The sequence below is a fragment of the Microcaecilia unicolor genome, chromosome 2 (genome assembly GCF_901765095.1).
Source record: "Microcaecilia unicolor chromosome 2, aMicUni1.1, whole genome shotgun sequence".
Lineage (NCBI taxonomy): Eukaryota > Metazoa > Chordata > Amphibia > Gymnophiona > Siphonopidae > Microcaecilia > Microcaecilia unicolor.
In genome coordinates, this window is record NC_044032.1 from 96,410,610 (window position 1) to 96,430,966 (window position 20,357).

Sequence of the window (20,357 nt, forward strand, 5' to 3'; positions counted from 1 at the left end):
TTATGGTAGAGCCCAACTGAAACCAAGATCTTTGGTTTCTGCTTAAACCGACTTTGTGTCCAAAACTGGTCTCTTGGTTTCAGCAGAAACCAAACTAAAAAATGAAACTGACCCCCCCCCCCCCCCCGACCTGTATCCAACGGCAGCTCCCTCATCCCAAGCCTGCCACCCAGGTGGCAGCCCCCTCCTGGGCCTACCTTTTCATTGGTGGAAGCTGGCCCAGGAATGTCCTCACTTGCTCCTGCTCATGTCTGGCTGAGATAATAGCTTCTGGGACTTCCAGTGCTAGTCTTGCAAGATTGCCGCAAGACGTCCCATCAGCTATCTTGAGAATGGAACGAGCATGGACAAGAGCGATCCTCACTCGCTGATGCCCATGGTGGTTCCATTCTCAAGATGGCTGCCAGAACCTCCCACAGCAGTCTCGGAAGCCATGTTCTGAGCTGGGCAATCACAGGAACGGGAGCGAGTGGGGACATTGCTGCACCCACTACCCATCAATGAAAGGTAGGCCCAGGAGGGGGAGGCTCGAGAGGGGGGAGCTGCTGTCGGGGGGGGGGGGCTTGGGAGAGGGGAACTGTCGCAAGCTGGACCTTCTGCTGGAGTGGGGGAGGCTGAGAGTGATCATGGGGTGTGGTGGGGGAAGAGTTTTGGTTTCAGCCAAAAATGCACTGGCATGTTCGGGCAAAATCCAAATTTCAGATCAGTTTTGGCCTCTATATATGGGTATGTTGTATACTTTTATAATGAGTAATTTGTTATCCATATCAGTTTTTATGATTTCAAACTAGTATCTGTTTTTTTCTGTGTATTTATTAGCAGTTTTTTTACGCTCCTGATGCAGCCCTTATGAGGGCGAACATGACTGTGTTGGGCTTCTAATATTTTATTTATGTTTTGGTGAATAAATTTTGGTAATGGACATTCTACATTTGGTCTGCTGTTTGTTTTTGCCATGTTGGATATTGCAGATCACTTACCTTCTTGCTTGTTGCTGCTTTCAAATAGGACCAGATACTTTGCAAAATAACAAAAAAACCCTGCAAAAAGACATTCAAAACCTATATAGTAAACTTACCAATCATAAAAGCCCTAACCTACCTATGAAAAGACAGTGCTATAAATATATTACATTGGGTCCTAGAGCACCAATATACTTGCTATACCAGCATTTTCACTGAAAGAATTGGCAAGTTGCTTTGTTGATAAAGTTGAGAAGATATTTATCTCTTAGTAGTTGTTCTTCTGTCTCTATGAGAGTTATAGAAATTTATAATGATAACATAATACCAGATAGAGTTTGGTCTACTTTTCAAGAGATAAGAAAGCAATCGGTCCACACAATATCCACCGTGGAACAAAATAGAAAGAGCAGATCTTGCTGAAGAAAATGCAGTCTTTATTAATGCTCCCAGGATACACTCTCAAATGCCCGGAATGGTCATGTTTTGTCCAGAATACAGGCTGCATCAGGAGCATACAATACCAGTTGGTGCAAATCTAAACACTTCACCAACATTGATCAGTGTCTATCTTCCTGGGCCTCCAGTTAAGTGCAATATTCAGTACCTAACCCTTTAAGTCAACTTGCATAAAGATAGAACTGTATTTTATGCGGTCCTATTTATGTGTTACCTTGTTTGGTTAAGAGTTGAATATTGTCATTTAACCACATAAGTGCTGACTGTGCCTCAGACCGCCCATAAAATAGCCGTTTATGACTTTAATATCCTCACTTTAATATTCCCTTATCTCTTGTTTGTCCTGTTTGTCCTAATTAGATTGTAAGCTCTGTCCAGTAGGGACTGTCTCTTCATGTTCAAGTGTACAGCGCTGCGTACGTCTAGTAGCGCTTTAGAAATGATAAGTAGTAGTAGTAGTAATTGGGTATATTCAGTCACACTATCATGTTATGTGCCACTGTATATCCACAGTTAGCTCTGAACAAGCAATTTAAATAGCCTGGAGCCATTTCTGGCCATTTAAATCATTTTAGGGCCCTTTTACCGAGATGTGGTAAGCAATAATGCCTGTTTACAACAGCTTAAAATGGCATATCACGGGCATGCTGAGGCATCCTTTGATAAGGTGCATATGCAAGTGCTACCCATGTGCTAAAAAGTTTTATAATTTTTTAGCTAAGGGGGCATATCTGGGGGTGTAGAGTGGGCATTTCTGCACTAATCAGTTAGTGCATCAGCATTGCTGTATGCTAACTGATTAGTGCAGGATCAGTGAGTGAGCCTTTATCACCTGCAAAATAGGTGGTGGCAGAGGTGTATCTGAACTTCGGCGGTAGGGGGGCCAGAGTGAGGGGGCACATTATAGCCCCCCCTGCTGCCGCCGCCACCATTGCCGACCCCCCCAGCCACCACTGCCGCCCCCCTGCCGCCGTCACCTACCTTTGCTGGCGGGGGACCCCAACCCCTGCTAGCCGAGGTCCGCTTCCTCCTGCCGTTGCCTTTAAAAATATTCCTTCAGCTGGCGGGGGACCCCAACCCCCGCCAGCCGAGCCGAGGTCTTTTAAGTTCTTCTTCGTCCTTCGTGCTGTTCAAAGCTGCTGAATCCAGTTTCGGAGTCTGACGTCCTGCACACACAACGTGCAGCGACATCAGACTCCGAAACTGGATTCAGCAGCTTTGAACAGCATGGAGGACGAAGAAGAACTTAAAAGACCTCGGCTCGGCTGACAGGGGTTGGGGTCCCCCGCCAGCTGAAGGAATATTTTTAAAGACCTCGGCTGGCGGGGGTTGGGGTTCCCCACCAGCAAAGGTAGCCCACAGCGACAGCGGGAGAGGGTTGACGGCGGGAGGGGGGTCCAGGGTGAAATCTGTGGGGGCCCAGGCCCCCGTGGCCCCACGCAGATACGCCCCTGGGTGGTGGTAAGGGCTCACGTGCTAATTTTTGTTAATGGCCACAAGCTAATGGCAACATTAGCACATGAAGTTAAAAAAAAACAAACAGGCAATCAATCTACAAGATCCAGCATGAAAAAAGAAGCAGTAGATCTATAAAGAAAAACTCCAAGATGTGCAAAATGTACAAGATGTTCAATTTATTCACCACTAATATAATAAATACATAAATAATTAAAAGCCTGACGCGGCCATGTTTTGCCCTCTCAAAGGGCTGCATCAGGGAGAAGCTTCTGAGGAGAGAATAGTTTAAACCAGTAGGTGAAGTGTTCTGCCAACACCACTGGTTTCTGTTTCAAGCCCCTGACGCAGCACTTTGAGAGGGCAAAACATGGCCGTGTTTAGCTTTTAAATATTATGTATTTATTATTTTAGTGGTAAATAAATTGAACATCTTGTACATTTTGCACATCTTGGAGTTTTTTTTAGATCTACTGCTTCTGTTTTTTTCAACATTGGTACATGGCCATTAAATTGATAAATGGAAAATCAGCCATTTTCTGGCCACGGCAAAAAGTGGCCTTAGCGTGCAGGAAGACCTGCATAAGGGCATGCTAAGGCTTTGCTTTGTAAAAGAGTCCTTTCAAATAGTGACTCCTTGGTTAATTGGGAGCCAAACAACTTTGGAAGTACTGTAGGCATGGAGTGCTAGACCTATGTGCCTTAGCTTGCAGTTCTCTTGTCCTAAAATTGGGTGTGAAACTACTCTTACAACAAGAAGAACTTACCAGAACCATAAATGTGTCTGAGTGTCACTCTGTCTCCTTGCATATTTACAAAAATTAGCAGGTGATTGTTGGAGAAATTTCAATTTGAGTTCATTGAAGCAACATGAGATATTCACACATATTTCTTAAGGTGGGGGGGGGGGGGGGGGCAGCAAGGAAAATGTAGATCTAATATGTTGCCTCTATACTGAATTTATGCTCTTGCTATTTGTCGTTGCCAGCCCTAATGCCACATCTGAAAAAAACATGTTTTCAAACACTGACTGATCAACATTACCATTAGTGGGGAGCTCAAAAATTATTTAAAGACAGAAGCTTTAGGACATACCTCACATCTGACTCAGCAGTGGCAGCATGCAAAGGCAACCTCCCATTTTTATCTGGTATATTCTGCTTTGCGCCATTTCTGAGTAGACTTACACAGCCTTCAAGCCATCCCTAGAGAAAAGTAAACATTCAGTGTAAAGAAAAAGCATTGATTTTCTCAGTATGACTGTCTTTCATTCTATATATTCCTAATCCCTTTTTTTTTTTTTTTGCAGTAGTTAGTGTTTAAGGTCCTTTTTGCTAGACTGCAATAACACAACTGCAGCCTAGGGGTATAATAAAATGATTATTTATTCTTCTTACACAATTGTTCCTGCATGTACAGCCAGGCTACTGAAGTTTTCTTTAATCACAGAAAAAGGAAACTATTGACTATCCTCTGCTGCAGTTATGTAATTCAACAGATTCTAGGGACATTAGACTTTCCCTCTGCACTTCAAGTCAATGTCTGAAGAAAAGGAGAGTTGCAGAAGGAGGGGACCAAGATGGTGGACGCATAAGAGCTACTCTTCCGTTCCTGACATTGGGCTCTATTATGTTCTTAATACTTCTTTGCTATTAATTTCTAATGGATAAATGAAAGGTGAGGGAGAAAGATAGTGGGGCTGGAATTTTACAGGCTGCTGATGCCAGCACACATGACTATGGAGACCTTATTGGAAATTATCAACCAACTGTATCTCCTCAATTACAATCTTCTTTGCCTAAAGTTCAAACTTCGATTTGATTTGATTTATTAACTTGATCTACCGCTTAATATGACAAGGTTTTAAAGCAGTTTACAAGGAACACAATCAATAAAAAAATATAGACTAACATAATAAAAAAAATAGCAATGTAACAAAACATAGTTAAACAGAACAATACAGTATTTCTCTCCCATTTCTTTTAAAGACTGCCAACAATGCTTTTGGAGACTAAGGTTATAGTTATAGATAAACATGTGGATGTGGTGGAAAATTCCTTAAAGAAAACAGCTGACTGAAGCTTTCTTAGTTAAGGATAACATTGTAGTACATTGGAAAATTAAGAAAATGTGGCAAGATGCAGGACCTTATGCACCTGGACTTGTGGTTTTTTTTAATGGTTGTAGACGGCAATTTATTTAAGGTTGTAGACGGCTATTATACACGCAGCTTGTCTGCGTGTATGAAGCCTTCTTTGCCATGCGCAAAGCAGCCATGCATAACGATTGGCTGCTCTGCACTGGCTTCCACTCCTTAGGAAGGAAATCGTGTGCAAATGAGCTAACAGCGAGCAGCTCATTTGCATGCGATTTCCTTCAAGCATGCCCGTTCCTTTCCGAATCACTAAGGGATCGGTAAGGGAAGGGCTTTTTCCATTCAGTTAGTGCATCAGTTAGTCAACTGCAGTGCCCCCTAGGGTGCCCGGCATGTCAGGGGGACCAGTGCACTACAAATGCTGGCTCCTCCCATGACCAAATGAGTTGGATTTGGTTGTTTTTGAGATGGGCGTCTTCGGTTTATATTATGGCCGAAAACCAGGGACGACCATCTCTAAGGTCGACCATCTCAACATTTATGTCGACCATCTCTAAGGTTGACCTAAATGTTGAGATTTGGGCATCCCCGACCATATTATCCAAACAAAAGATGGCCGCCCATCTTGTTTCGATAATATGGGTTTCCCCGCCCCTTCACGGGGACGTCCTGCGAGGACGCCCTCAGGAAAACTTGGGCGCCCCGTTCGATTATGCCTCTCTATGGGTTTTCCTTTCCGCCCCCCCCCCCCACATTATTTCTGTAACAAGATATTCGTGTGCATAAAGAGAAAAATTTAAAAAAGCAGAGTTGCCATTCTGCTTTGGCATAAGTTGCAGTGAGTTTGTTGAACACAGAATTATCAAAACACTGACTTGTAGAAGAACCAGCTATTGATGACATTCATTCTTAAGTGAAGCAAGATCATGAAAGCGGGTTTTTACCACTGGCTGAACTATTCCCAACAGGTTTCAACATCCAACATCAACAAAGTCCAGGAAGACGGGATGAAGGGGTAGCAGTCTTGATTTGGAATACAATCAAGGTGTGCTGAATCGCCATCCCCCAGCTAAATTAATCAGAATCTCTTTTAATTCAGCTAGAAAGGGAGAAACCAATCTGCCTGCTCATGATATACCAATCACCTCGTAACAACACATTTTCTGTGCAAGAACTCCTTGATCTGATTACACAAGTGACCCTGAATTATCCTAGGATGGTGATCATGGGAGATTTCAATCTACACATTGAAACCCCAGGTACCACCATAGCCGTCTTCCTGGACACGATCATACCACTAGGATTCACACAGGTGATCAATTCACCAACCCATGAAAAGGGTCACATTGTTCTGTCCTCTGACAGCTTCGCACTAGTTTATAACGTGATCCTAAAATGTGTGTAATGCCTTTACTGTTATTCTCAGTCCCAAGGACTATCATTGCTGCAGTTTCCACTGGAAAAATACATGAGCAATGCACTGTGGGTAATGTAGTTCACAGGCAGTGCAACCACACTTGTTTGGCTGTGTAAGAACTGTTACCACTGGTTGTGAGGCCGCCCAGACCTTCCATCTCTCTCTGCCAAGCTTGGCTCTTTTGTCTTCCTGTTCAGTCTTAACTACTGTCCTCAGAGGTCAGCCAGGTATGACCTTTTCCCTCCTATCCTAGACTACCCTTGCTATCCGATGGCAGGCTCTGTCCCCATTGGTCTCTATCTGCTCCTCCCTGTGTGAAGCCCCACCACTTCTTTGTCCTTTCAGCCATGCGGGGCTTCTTTCACCATTATGGCCAGGGACATGGAGCTAACACCATATGGCTCCACACAGCTCTGTCCTGCTGAGAACTCCCTGTAAAGAACCTGGTTTTTACCCTGAGAATATCTTCTTCCAAATGAGATATCGCACTTCCAGTCACCCAGCTTTGGACTATTTCTACCTGTTCAACTACCTTCCCCTCCCCCTGCAATACAACTACCTCTCTTCAGATCTCCACCTCCCACAACCTCCAGATTAAGAAGTCTCTGTATCCTGAACATCTATCTGTGAGTAAATTATCTGTGATTTATTCAATAAAAGAGACTTCATAAAATAATAGAGACTTCAGGTGATTGCTGTGCCAGGGTTATACTCCATGATATTGGGGCTTCTAATTACCAAGCTCCAAGAGTCATGACACACATACTAGATTTGGTATTCTACAATGGGGTTTATTTATTTATTTTGGATTTTGCTCACACCTTTTCAGTAGTAGCTCAAGGTGAGTTACATTCAGTTACACTTGGTATCCTATCCCAGATGATATCCTAGAATACCGAGATAGCAGTATTGAGATAACACCCCTATGATGGACAGACCATTTTCTAATTATGTTTTCACTATGTGACCACCTGAAACAAATGGCACCTCCTAGAGTTTTGGAAGGAGATCAGAGACGAGAAAAGCTGACAGCTGAGAATTTTCTAGAGGTCTTGGACTATCCACTCGTGGATGAAAAGTGTCAGAACAGGTTGATACTTAGCTAAGACCTTAGACCAAAATGGCACCACTAAAAAGGTCCTATGCTCCACTCAAAAATGCTCACCTTAGTTTTCTCCAGAACTTTAGACCCTTAAGCGTGAAGAACAGAAACTGGAAAGGAGATGGCGTAAATCTCGCCTGGATGAGGACAGGTTAAATTGTAGGAATCTCATGACAAAGTACCACCAAGCTTAACAGCAGGCAAAATACAGTGCATTGAACAGGCTGCCAAATCAACCAAGCACCTGTTCAGCATAGTAAACATTCTACTGCAACCCCCACATCAGAACCAGCCTGCCCAGTCACAACTGAACTGCAATGATTTTGCTGTATACTTTTGTAACAAAATTAAGTCTCCACCAGGATTTACAGACAGTCCCACCCAGTCTCCAATCAGCTAACTAAGAGCGCACAAACTCACCTCCTCCTGACACAGACATCTGGGACTCTCTTAACCCAATAACAGAGGACAAACGCCTAAGAGACCTTCGACCAACTACCTGTTCCCTCAACCCCTGCCCTTCAAAGATAGTGCAACAGGCAATCAGGCAGTGGCGTACATAGGGTATTTGACACTCAAGGCCGAACATTTTTTAACACTCCCCTCCAAAATCCAGTATTATACATACTGCGAATACAAAACACAACAATGTCATTCAGGACCTACAGAACAATTCTACCATATTTTAAGCAGTAACTTCTATGAGTCACAAAAGAGTGTACCTAGGAAAAGGCAGCATCCTAAACATTGCAGTGAGCAGTAGAACATCAAGCATCTATTGTAAAACTAAACCAGCCAGAACAGTACAGATCGTCGATCCTGCATAGTCAGTGCCAACAGAAAACCATGTCTTTTTCACAGACACAGATACACCCTAATCCACAATAGAATAAGTAACCACAAACTGGTTTTAATCATTGTGAACGCTGCTAGTGAGCATTAGCAGTATAGCAAATTTTAAATAAAATATAAACTAACAATAGAAATATTTAGACAACAATTAAACTGAACCCCCAAGAAGCCAGAGTCTGCATACAATGCAACACCACAGAAACAGTGATAGTGATGTATCTCCCCTACTACTATATAAAAATAGCAGATGTAAATTTGAAAAAACTAGCAAATACCAATCCCCACTTTACAATTAACAAATAGAAATAAAACAAATAAGGAAAACAAGACAATACCATTTTATTGGACTAATACATTTAGCTTTCAGAGGCCAAAACCTCCTTCCTCAGGTCAATACAATATATTGCTATTACAGTATCCTGTCCTGACCTGAGGAAGGGGGTTTTGGTCTCTGAACATTAGTCAAAATGTATTAAAATTAGTCCAATAAAAAATTACCTTATTTCCATTTTCTATTTATAAACATGTATTAACACAGCTACAATAGTACTTTAAGTACCTAAGCAGAAAAAATAAAAATATTTTATCTACCTTTGCTATCACTGGTTTCTGCTTTCCTCATCTTCTCTTCACTCTCTCCCTTCTATCCACCATCTGCCCCTTCCATCCAGTGTCTGCCTTCTCTCTCTCCCTGCCCCTGCAATCCAGTATCTGCCCTCTCTCTTCCTGCCCCCTCCATCCAGCGTCTGCACCTCTTTCCCTTCCATTTACTGTCTGCTCTCTCTGTCTCTGCCCATTCCATCCACTGTATGCCCCTGTCTGTCCTCTCTTTCCCCCTTCCAACCATGGTATGCCCTCTCTCTCTCTCTCGCTTCCATCCTGGATCTGCCCTCTTTGTCTCTGCCCTTCCATCCTGCTAGAGGAAGGTGCGGAACCGTCCAGCCAGAGGAGAGGCAATAGCAGTGGCAGTCTGGCAGGGGTGGAGCAAAAAGAAGGCACGGAACCAGCCAGAAGAGAGGCAGGGATGATGGCCCAAATGGGGGGACTGGAGCAGCGGGAGCGGAGCACACCCCCCCACCCCCGTTGATTTGCACCTGGGGCAGACCACCCCCCACCGCCCCGCCCTTGGTATGCCACTGCAATCAGGGACCTCATAGAAGTTGTCAAAAAAATCGTGAACTCATCTCTGTCTAACGGGCAACTACCAACAGCATTAAAAAGAACACTGGTGCGTCCTTTGCTAAAGAAGAATAACCTTGACCAGGACAAACTTGAAAATTACCAGCTAGTATCCAACATCCCATTTTAAAGAACAAACAGTCTGTGATCAACTCAGTGATTGGCTAGAAGAAACTGGCTAGATCCTTGTCAATCTGGACTCATATCCAGTTATAGAACAGAAACAGTCCTTTATCTCTATTGGATGATCTTCACAGAAACCGAGACAGGGGATTTGCCTCGGTGTTGGTACCACTAGATTTCTCAGCAGCTTTTGACACTATGAATCATGATATTATGCTAGCATGACTAGCAGAAACAGGTATCAGTGGAACAGTACTTGCCTGGTTCAGATCCTATCTATCAGACAGGCAACAGTCCATAGTGTTCGGCAACACCTCATCACCACCATGGGCACTGACCTGTGGGGTACCACATGGATTGATACTGTCACCTATTCTGTTCAAAATCTACCTCAAGCCACTAGCTGAGCTGATTCGGTCAATGGACACTCAGTTCTACATCTATGCGGATGATGTGCAGCTACTTATACCCATTGAACCTGACTTACCCACAGCCCTGAATAAACTGACTACCTGTCTAACATCAATTCAAGAATGGGCTAAAAACAACAAACTTTGCTTGAACCCAAGTAAAAGTGAGCTTCTATGGTCCCTAACACAAGTGGGGAAATACCTGACTTCAAAATTCATTTGGGAAATAAGAACTCCTCCTCAAATCACAAGTCAGGAACCTTGGAATATAGCTCGTCAACACTTACTCTGATCCCCCAAATCCAAGCAACCTTCAAGAGCAGCTTCTATCACTTATTTTCTTACTCCTGTTACTCTATCTTATCTATCTATGAGGGTCGTTTACTAAAGATTAGCTTGAGTTATCTGCAGTAGGGCCCGTAGAAATAAAAATGGGTCCTGCTGCAGATAGCTCGAACTAATCTTTAGTAAAAGACCCCCTATATGTTCTATCTTTGTTTACACCCAGGCTCTCTATTAAATGTTTTATTGAATATTGTGTTGATATTGTAATGTAGCATACTACATGCTCATACTTGTGTTGTTTGAATATTTTTACTGCTGTAATTGTCTATTGCTCATGTTTGACTTATTCTTGCTATACACCGCCTTGAGTAAAATAAAAATAATAAATATAATTTGCTGATATGTACAAATAGGATTTCTAAAACTATTTGATGTATTGCATGTACTATAATGCTCTTAATGCTTTTATGTTTTTAAAAAATATTTCAGTTAATATGATATTGTTGATGTGTTGTACTGATGAGAACTACATACTTTATATGAACAGAGAACATGAATAGAGTCAAAAGAAAGGGAGTGAACATTTGATGACTCTGCACCATATCAATACGTTCAGCAAATATTTGAGTATTTCAGGAGCCTTGTGTTTCATATGAAAGCCAGCTGTTGTAAAACTGGTAATGAAAATGCTCAAATCATAATCTGCCATATGGATCAAAGGGTAAAACCCAGTGTAACAAAAGACATGGAAAGAAAAACAAGATGCTGCTTATACTGAAACGTTCTAATGATAAGAGCTTTCTTAGGCTGTGATTTCTACATTTTCAGTGCTTGATTTGGACTTTCTATTGTGGTACTTGCTGTGCATCATATCTCCTACTGAAGTGAAGTCTAGGAAAAGCAGCTCAGACAAGGATCACATTATAATGAGAACATCACAAAGAAAGTACTTCATCCTGCAAAACAAATCTCTCCAGCTCTTCATTCCTCTTTTTTTTTCTACCTTTTCATTGCCCTGTTTTTTTCTCTCTCAATAACTAAGAGAAAGCTTTATACCAGATAGTGCCAGAGATAAGCTGTTCTTCCACAGGCATCTTGAGTATTAATATTAGCTCCCATCTTCAGTAACAACTTCACTGTATCCACTTGTCGCCCGGAAACAGCATGCATCAAAGGTGTACAGCCTTGAAAAAACATTTAGATATCTTTTTATAATATCAATTTGTCCACTTTAAGGAAAGAATATATGTAAGTAGTGATTTTTCTGGTAAACGTACAAAGCATGAAAACTAATGAAATATTAGTTTTACAGTACATAGCTGTGTAACATTTACTTTCTACATCATGGGGTCAATTCACTAACGCTTGCTAAACGTTTGAATGCATGCTACACTGTTCTAGCTTGCATGACTGATGGCCTGCGAATAAGAAGCATTACTATATATACAGATGCTAATGGACAAAAAGATATGCAAATGAATAATCAGTACTTTAAAGATATCATTAGCCAATAAGCCATGCACTTATTTTTGCAACTATATGGTAATACTTTTAAAACTAATTGGAGAAATATTTTTCACTCAACAAATAGTAAGTTCTGGAACTCATTGCCAGAGGATGTGTTTACAGCAGTTAGCATATCTGGGTTAAAAAAAAGGTTTGGACAAGTTCCTGGAGGAAAAGTCTATAGTCTGTTATTGAGAGGGACATGGGGGAAGCCACTGCTTGCCTTTGGATTTATAACATGGAATGTTGCTACTATTTAGGATTCTGTCAGATACTTGTGATCTGGATTGGCCACTGTTGGAAAGAGAACACTGGGATAGATGGACTATTGGTCTGACCCAATATGGCTGTTCTTATGTTCTTAAATGTATTACACATTCCAGCAAAGTTCTTAAGCACCGATTGCACATGATATAAATCCACAGTCTGGCCAGAGGAAGTTTTAAAGAGAAAATGGAAGTGTTTGGCTGCTTCAGCATGACATTCTGCTGCATGAATAAAGAAGAGATGGACAGAGGCACGTAAGGAGGAGGAGAGAGAAGGAAAGGAGAGAAAAGAAGTGCGGGAAAGACAACGGAGGAGAGAAAGCAGCTCTGTATTTTCAGGTCCACTCATTTCCTTCTCTAATGTAGTTCTAGCTGTGCGTCTTGCATTTGGTCATTTTGGACAAGACCTCTCAGGTGGAGGGAGATAATAGAAAATATAGATAAAGAAGGCAGGCATTCACTTATATAATACTGGCAGCTGTGATTTGATGTACGATATCGTCCTCATACCTTCACTATCACAATATTCTAATATTGAAGGATCTTCACGAATCACTTCTGTTAAGGTGTTCACATCTCCATTTGCTGCTGCTTGATAAACCACAGTCAAATCAATTTCTTCTGCAGAATCACCTGCAGACATAAAGAAAGAAAAAAACAGATAAATATTCTAAGAAGAAAAAGAAATGGTGAATTGTAGTATAACACTACGATATTCACTTTAAGATTATGTAAAAAGTGCTTACCCCACTATATGCGTGGAGATGTGTTCTTAATTTTCTTAGGAAACTCTATAGGGGTATTAGAACCATATCTCCATCACTGCACTGGAGTCAAACCAGCATATCTCATTTTTCCTCTGACCAAATCTTTTGTTTGGGATCTTTTATCTCCTGTCATTATCTATGCACTGGAAATCATCCATCCAATTAGTGTTCAGGACTCTCCAAAGTCCAAACCACATTTGAAACATATTTATTTTTAAATAATTTCTGTGCTTCACTGCATATCCTACCACTGAGCAGATATATTCACTCACTAAGCTTTTCTTCAACTTTAAATCTAAGATTCATTTAAATGTAGCCTCACCCAGTGACATGGCCTGAATGATAATGTAATACCCAGTGGTATGCTGGGAAATTTTTAACAACGGGTTCTCTCTCCGGGCATTGCCAGCCCTGCAATTTGGGGGGGGCTCTGAGGTGGACTAGGGTGGCAACACATTCCACTCCCTTCCCCCCCTCAATGCAGGCACACGGGATACCTTTGCTGACAGGGATGCTGAGCCCTACCAGCCAAATAAATGGACTATCGCCACTCCCCGCTGCTTGTTTCTGGTTTTGGGCAGCATGCTATGAATTCTCACGCATACTTGCTTGAGAAGTACTGGCATGCTGCTCAGAACCAGAAACAAGCAACGAGGAGCAGTGGCAGTCCATTTATTTGGCTTGCGGGGCTTGGTATCCCTGCCAGTAAAGGTAAAGGAGTTCAGAGATGCCAAGGGTGGCCCATCTCAAAGCCGGAGATTTACTACTGGTGTTCTGGAGATTGAAAGCCAATGAGTGAGATTTTCTTGTGGGCATCCATACACATATTGCAAAAGTCAACAACTTCTACAGAGTACATCTAAAACTTAATTATTTTCTCATTTCCAAAATTCCAGACAGCAGATGTACAAATCAGCAGGACCCAAAGCAGTCCAAAACAAGTAAAGTCAGAAACACAGTTTATAACTAATTATTCAACCACCCTTAGCATTCACCTTTGGGTTTAAAAAGCAATACCATGTGCATATCAGGAATGGATAAACAAAACAAAGTTTAAAGCAAATGTCCTTAATAAGTAATTATTGGTAGCACTCAATTATTGGTAGCCACCCAACTTAAAACACAAGCTAATCAGAAGTAAACTTCCATCACAGACTGAAAAGGAACAGAAGGGCACACTTCCCTGTAATTTATCCAGTTGCAAACTATGCCAAAACATTTCACAGGACCCCACAGTCATCCACAAAGGAAGATATTCAACATAAAGGAATCTTTCACTTGCTCATCTTCCAATGTGGTATATATCATTCAGTGTAAAAAATGTAACGAAGGATGCTATATTGGAGAAACAGGCCAGATGCTTAAGACAAGATTCAATTTACATAGACATCACATGAACAATACTGGTGCCAGTAGGGCTCCCACCCCTGTTGGTCAGCATTTTACAGGACCAGGACACTGTACCAGTGACTTCACAGTGAGAATCCTGAAAGGTAACTTTAAAACCATACAAGAACGTAAGACCTTTGAAGTCGAATGATGAATATTTTAACACCCAACAGAAAGGACGTAACAAGGTTCTGGGGTTCCTAGCCCATTATAAACCATAAAGCTGTATTTCTCTGTTGATCACCCTCCCCTCACCTATCCACACCTATCCTGTTAGAATATCAATGATATGCTTTGATGTCCCCATGCATACCTCCTACCCATCCCCATCCTCCCACCTTGTCAGACTGTCATAGTAATGCTTGAATGTTTTCACTTATATACACTGTCAGCTAGCACATTTGCTTATTTCGGATCTGACGAAGAAGGGCAACCTTCGAAAGCTAATCAAGAAATGTATTAAGTTATGTCCAATAAAAAAGGTATCATCTTATTTTCTTTTCCATGTTTTATTTTGTTTGATTTCTATTGGTAGCAATAATGAAACAGTGATAGAATATTCACATAGCAAGCAGCCTGAGCCACAGATTTATTTTCCATTGAACATAATTAACTTTGTATGAACTTGGCAGCTAATAGTATGCTGAACTGGACAATGTTGGCACATTGAGACTGACTCTGGACAGAACTTCTGTATGAAGGAAGCCCTTCCCTCATTATTCAATACCTCTCTTTGAAATAGTAGTAATACAAATAGGCAAGTGCATTTTTATAATATACCCCTGCAATCCACAAAACAAAATGAGCAAGTTCCTACATGCCATCTTTTTCTTTTGATGTAGGCACAGGAAAAAAATGTTAAATACTCCTAGGTTTCAACCTAATTATTATTTTTTAAAAATTGTACTTATAAATGGTAAGTCTGATTGTGAAGATCCTGGTTCTCATAACATGTTGTCTGTTTTGATGGCCTCTTAATGAATACAGGGAGTCCCTATAACCAACTCCTCCAAATGACACAATGATTTAAAATTTAGAATTACTACTCTAACCGATTAAACCAATACTTCCTCTGCGTATATCCGCATTAAAAATATAAGTGAAATCAAATAAAAATACTACCAACAATAATGAATGACAATGTGTATAGAGAAGCTCATAGATCTCCTGTTTTTAACCTAACCTCCTTGGGCTCTCCCACCTCCCATGGCCCGCTCCCGGCTCCACGATTCCTGCTTTAAACCTGCAACCCGGCCTGCCCCCCCTTCAAACCTGCAGCAACTTCTCATAGCGGTTTTGAGCACTAAAAAGAAAAAGAGCTGCTGGTACAGATCCGCATGCTGCAACAGTTTGTCAATCTGATTTAATTATTCTGCTTCATGGTTCAAAAAACACTCACAATACTTTTATGTTACGTTTCCCCACAGTTCGTAAGTTGAAGTCTGTGAAACAGTTTTCTGCTTCTCTATCATATCAGATGGTGGCAATTTGGAAATCCCTACCTATTACCACAAGATTCTGTAGAAATTACTTGAAATTTCGGAAAATGCTAAAAACTCATTTGTTTTACAAATTTGGTTTGACTAGTAATCCTTGATGTTTTTTTAAAAATCAATTTTATAGTTATTTGCTTAATAGTATTGTAATTCCTAGACATGTGGTTCTAGCTTCTTAATGTAGCAATCCACCTAGAACTGACAAGGTATTGGTGGAATATAAGACTAGATGTAATGTAATTTAATTTTTCAGAGTCTGGTAAGCCATTACTTAAAACAATATAAAACAAAACACTGCAAGGCAGTATGTCCTTCCTAGTGAAGTCTTCCACACTGATAAGTTGTATTACGAGTGCTGTAAGACAGCTGTTAAACTGTGAATTTATCTTAAAATGCTTTAATTTCTGAGTCATTGTTATTATTCACAGTTTTTTGCTTGCAAGTAGAACATGTTATGACACAGCTACCAAGCTGTGAATATTAAGCTAATTTAAACAAGGGAAAACAACAAACATTGGGGTCATTTTACTAAGCTGCAGTAAGCACTAGCGTATGCTTACTCTGGCCTAAAAGGACTTACTGTGGGACACGCTCAGGTGTCCTGTGGTAGTTCCCGAATCTATGTGCGCTAGTCATGTGCTAAAAATTATTTTTTATTTTGTGGTTGAGGGGGCTTGTCTAGGGGGTGGAGAGTGGATGTTTCTTTGCTAATCAGTAAGTGCATCTACATTAGTGCATGCTAACTGATTACTGCAGAATTAGAACATGAGCCCTTTCCGCGTACAAAATGGGTGATGGTAACAGCATATGAAGTAATATTTTTTAATGGCTGCGTGCTAATGGAGACATTAGTGCATGGCTGGTAATCCAAAAAAAAATAGAAAATTGACCATTTTACTGCTGCAGGAAATACCCGTGTAAGGGTGCACTAAGGCCACTTTTTACCATAGCTTAGTAAAAGGACCCCTTTATCTGTAAACTATAATCCCTCTAGAATAGTTGCAACCTTTTTTTTAAATAGTACATTAAAATAAAGGTTGAAATAGCCTTACAATAATTGAGAAGACTCAATGGGCTTGTTTTACAAAGCAGTGCTACCAATTAGCGTGTTCTGAATGTGAAGAAGCCCACGAGAATTGAATAGGCTTCTTCACATTCAGTGCACTGCTAATTGGTAGCACAATACTCCTTATCTCATTTTTAAATAAATAGCAAAAAATTTAAAAAAATAACCAAGAAAATATGTATATATTTTTTGCTTATCTTTTAAACCTAATCTAGTAGGACACCTGTATTATCCCCCAAATTCTATAAATGACACTTAAAACTGCGTACCAAAATTGGGCATGTGCCCAATTTGTATGTGCAATTTAAGGGGCACTTTTACCAAGCTGCGGGAAAAAGGACCCTGCACTGGTGGCGGGGGCCATTTTTCCCGCGCACAAGGGCCCTTTTTACCGTAGCAGTTAAAAAAGCCCCCAGCACACATGGCCATGTGGTAAGAGACCTCTTACCGCATGACCATGTGATGGGGAGCCCTTACCACCACTCACTGAGGTGGCGATAAGGGCTCCTGCATTAACCCGGCAGTAACTGGGCAACATGTGGCGATGCCCGATTACCGCTGGGTTACTGCCATGTAAGCCATTTCCGGGGGGGGGGGGGTTCTTTTTCCCTCGGAAATGGCACACACTCGGGGCAGGACTACCACTGGCAGCCGCGTTAGGCAGGCGGCAGTCCCGAAAGAGCGAGCAGTGAGCCCGTGCTGGTGTTACCGCTGCTCTGTAAAAGGGCCCCTGATTGAGTAACAAGCCAATTAGTGTCTGTAATTGTGCACTAACAATTATTATGGGTGCTAATTGGCATCAAGTTGAATTTACATGCGCATCTTGCTAGATGCTATTCTATAAAGATGTGTGCTTAAAGTTTTTAGCATGCAACTGAAAAGGAGACATGACCATGGAAGGGCATGAGAGGGGTCAGGGGCATTCATTTAAGATGCACGCAGTATTATAGAATGCAGGAATTTGCACCTAATTTAGGTGTGAGAATTTACACCAGGTTTCCATTGGTGTAAATCCATGCTCCCCAAATTGGGCGTGGATCCTAGCACTAAGCACACAGTGCTCATTTTTTCGGCACCCAAATTTTGGTGCCATTTACTGAATCCAGCCCTACATATGTAGCTCAGTGGCTTAGGTTTTGCACTCTGCCACGTGCAAAACCTGGTTTCAGTTTCTGGGACAGTCTTTTGCCAGCGGGAACTGGGGATATTGTTGAGGTGGGGAGTAATTGGGGGAGAGTCTCTGTCAATGCTCAGTAGACAGCTAGTGGAGAAACTTGCCCCTCAATATTCTGCCAGTGGCAATCAGTGTCCGGGCACTGGCACTGAACACTGGGGTCAATTTGGGGTGGGCAGGCTACTGCAGCTTATATTCAAGCCGAAACCACATAAGAGTTTTTTTTATAATTGAAATCCCCCTGAGCCCCTGACGCGCCGCATCCCCTCTTCTCCCCTTGTAACCCACATCTACAAGCCACTCCCCCCCAACAAATAGCGCCACTTCCCTCCAACCCTCCCCCTCAGAATCCAAGCAGAGCCCCCTGGGCCTACCTTAATCCCTGGTGGTCCAGTGGTGGTTGTTGAGGGCAGGGGCAGAGCCCTTTCACTCCTGCTGCTTGCAGCACCATTGCAAAATGGCTGCCGTGACCTGTTGTGGCAACTTGCCACATGAAGTACTGAGAGCTGCCACAAGAGGTTGTGGCAGCCATTTTGCAAAAGTGCCGCGAGGGGCAGGAGCAAAGGGGCTCTGCTGCTGCCCCCAACGACCACCACTGGATCACCAGGGATTAAGGTAGGCCGGGGGGGGGGGGCACTACATGGACTCAGGGGGGGGGGGGGGTTGGGGGAGTTGGGGAGAGTGGTGCCATTTGCGGGGGGAATGGCTTGTGGACGCGGGTTGGAGGGGGAAAGGAAGGGATGCGAGGTGTCAGGGACTCAAGAGGATTTAAACAAAAAATAATAATAATAAAACCCAGTATGCGGCCCTGGACCGATATTCATCTTTACAGTTGTCCTAAATTGACCTGCTTTAGCTTATGCAGGGCTCTGCTGAATATCACTGGCATCTGCATAAGCCCTGGCTCCTCCCCAACACGCCCCCTGGCTCACCCCTGGCCAGCCCACTTTTTGGGGGGCCACTCAGAGGTGATATTCAGTGGCACTGCCTGGTTTAATGCCACTAAATATTGGCGGTTAAGTGGGGACAGGCAACTAAAGCAGGCTAGAGCCTCTCCAACCTGCTTAAATCGCTCTGACTATTGGCCTCATGGGGTTGACAGCTTTCTGGAGGGATCTGCAGTTTGAGGCCCCTGATCACATTAAATTGGAAGGGAAATATTAAAATAGGGGAACCGCAAGATAGCTGTGAAAGAAAGCCCAGTACAGGCTTGTTCTGTTTGAGCTGAGCTGTCAACGAAGCAGGTAAAAGCAGGTGTACACACACAAAATAAAAATCAACAAATGGTTTCAAAAACAATGAAATGTATTGTTCTATTTCATTCACATCCAAAGCAGAAGGGTTTGGCTATCTCCTTTTTAAAAAAAGATTGAGTATGTTACTTTTTGCTAGCCTTCCTTACTTGACAGATTCTTCAGGAATAAAGGATCCATCCCTTCAAACATGAATGTGCTCAATTTGTATGCACAAATTAAGGGACACTTTTACCAAGCTGTGGGTCCATCAAGCCCAGCATCCTGTTTCCAACAGTGGCCAATCCAGGTCACAAATACCTGGCAAGATCCCCAAAAAGTACAAAACATTTTATGCCACTTATCCCAGAAATAGTGGATTTTCCCCAAGTCCAATTTAATAATGGTCTATGGACTTTTCCTTTAGGAAGCCATCCAAACCTTTTTAAAACTCTGCTAAGCTAACCACCTTTACCACATATTCATTCTGGCAACGAATTCCAGAATTACACGTTGAGTAAAGAAAAAGTTTCTCCGATTCGTTTTAAATTTACTACTTTGTAGCTTCATCACATGCCCCCTAGTCCCAGTATTTTTGGAAAGTGTAAACAGACGCTTCACATCCACTCGTTCCACTTCACTCATTATTTTATAGACCTCTATCACCTCCAAAATTTTGTATACAGGACTATTAATGCTTATATTGCTTATTTATGTATGCTTCTAATGCTTGCTTGCATTGCAAAATTCCTATTCCTTGCTTCAGTCACAAACCAGTGAGAAGCACAGGTGCTCTATTATTCCCCTATGCATAATAAGCATTGTATTATGTCTGTGTTGCATGCAGACTGCTTAAACATTTGTGTCTAATGTAACATTTTGTATTTTTTGGCTAAATTTAATGGTTGGCTACCATCCACTCATGTTGGCTGTCATAAAATCTACTGTTTTGGATGCCAGTTTACTTAAAATGCTTAAATGTCAGGCAAATATTTAACTAATCTCATAGAAAAAGTCCAAAACAATGACTGTTCTTCAGTTTGTAATGCACGGCAGCTCGCGATGTTTCCTGTTTTTTATTTTTTTTGCAGACTCATTTCATGGTCTTTTCTACCCATTTTA

General features: G+C 41.9%; 1 protein-coding gene across 1 annotated transcript in view; it reads right to left on the reverse strand.

The window, feature by feature from the left end:
* Window positions 1-20,357, reverse strand: part of ANKRD55 (ankyrin repeat domain 55) — a 157,287-nt gene that overhangs the window by 84,438 nt on the left and 52,492 nt on the right. The window contains exons 2-4 of the mRNA XM_030191936.1: window positions 12,622-12,744; window positions 11,396-11,523; window positions 3,972-4,081 (exon numbers count right to left, since the gene is read on the reverse strand). Of these exons, the coding sequence (XP_030047796.1) occupies window positions 3,972-4,081; window positions 11,396-11,523; window positions 12,622-12,744 (361 nt within the window). The remainder of the gene's footprint in view (window positions 1-3,971; window positions 4,082-11,395; window positions 11,524-12,621; window positions 12,745-20,357) is intronic.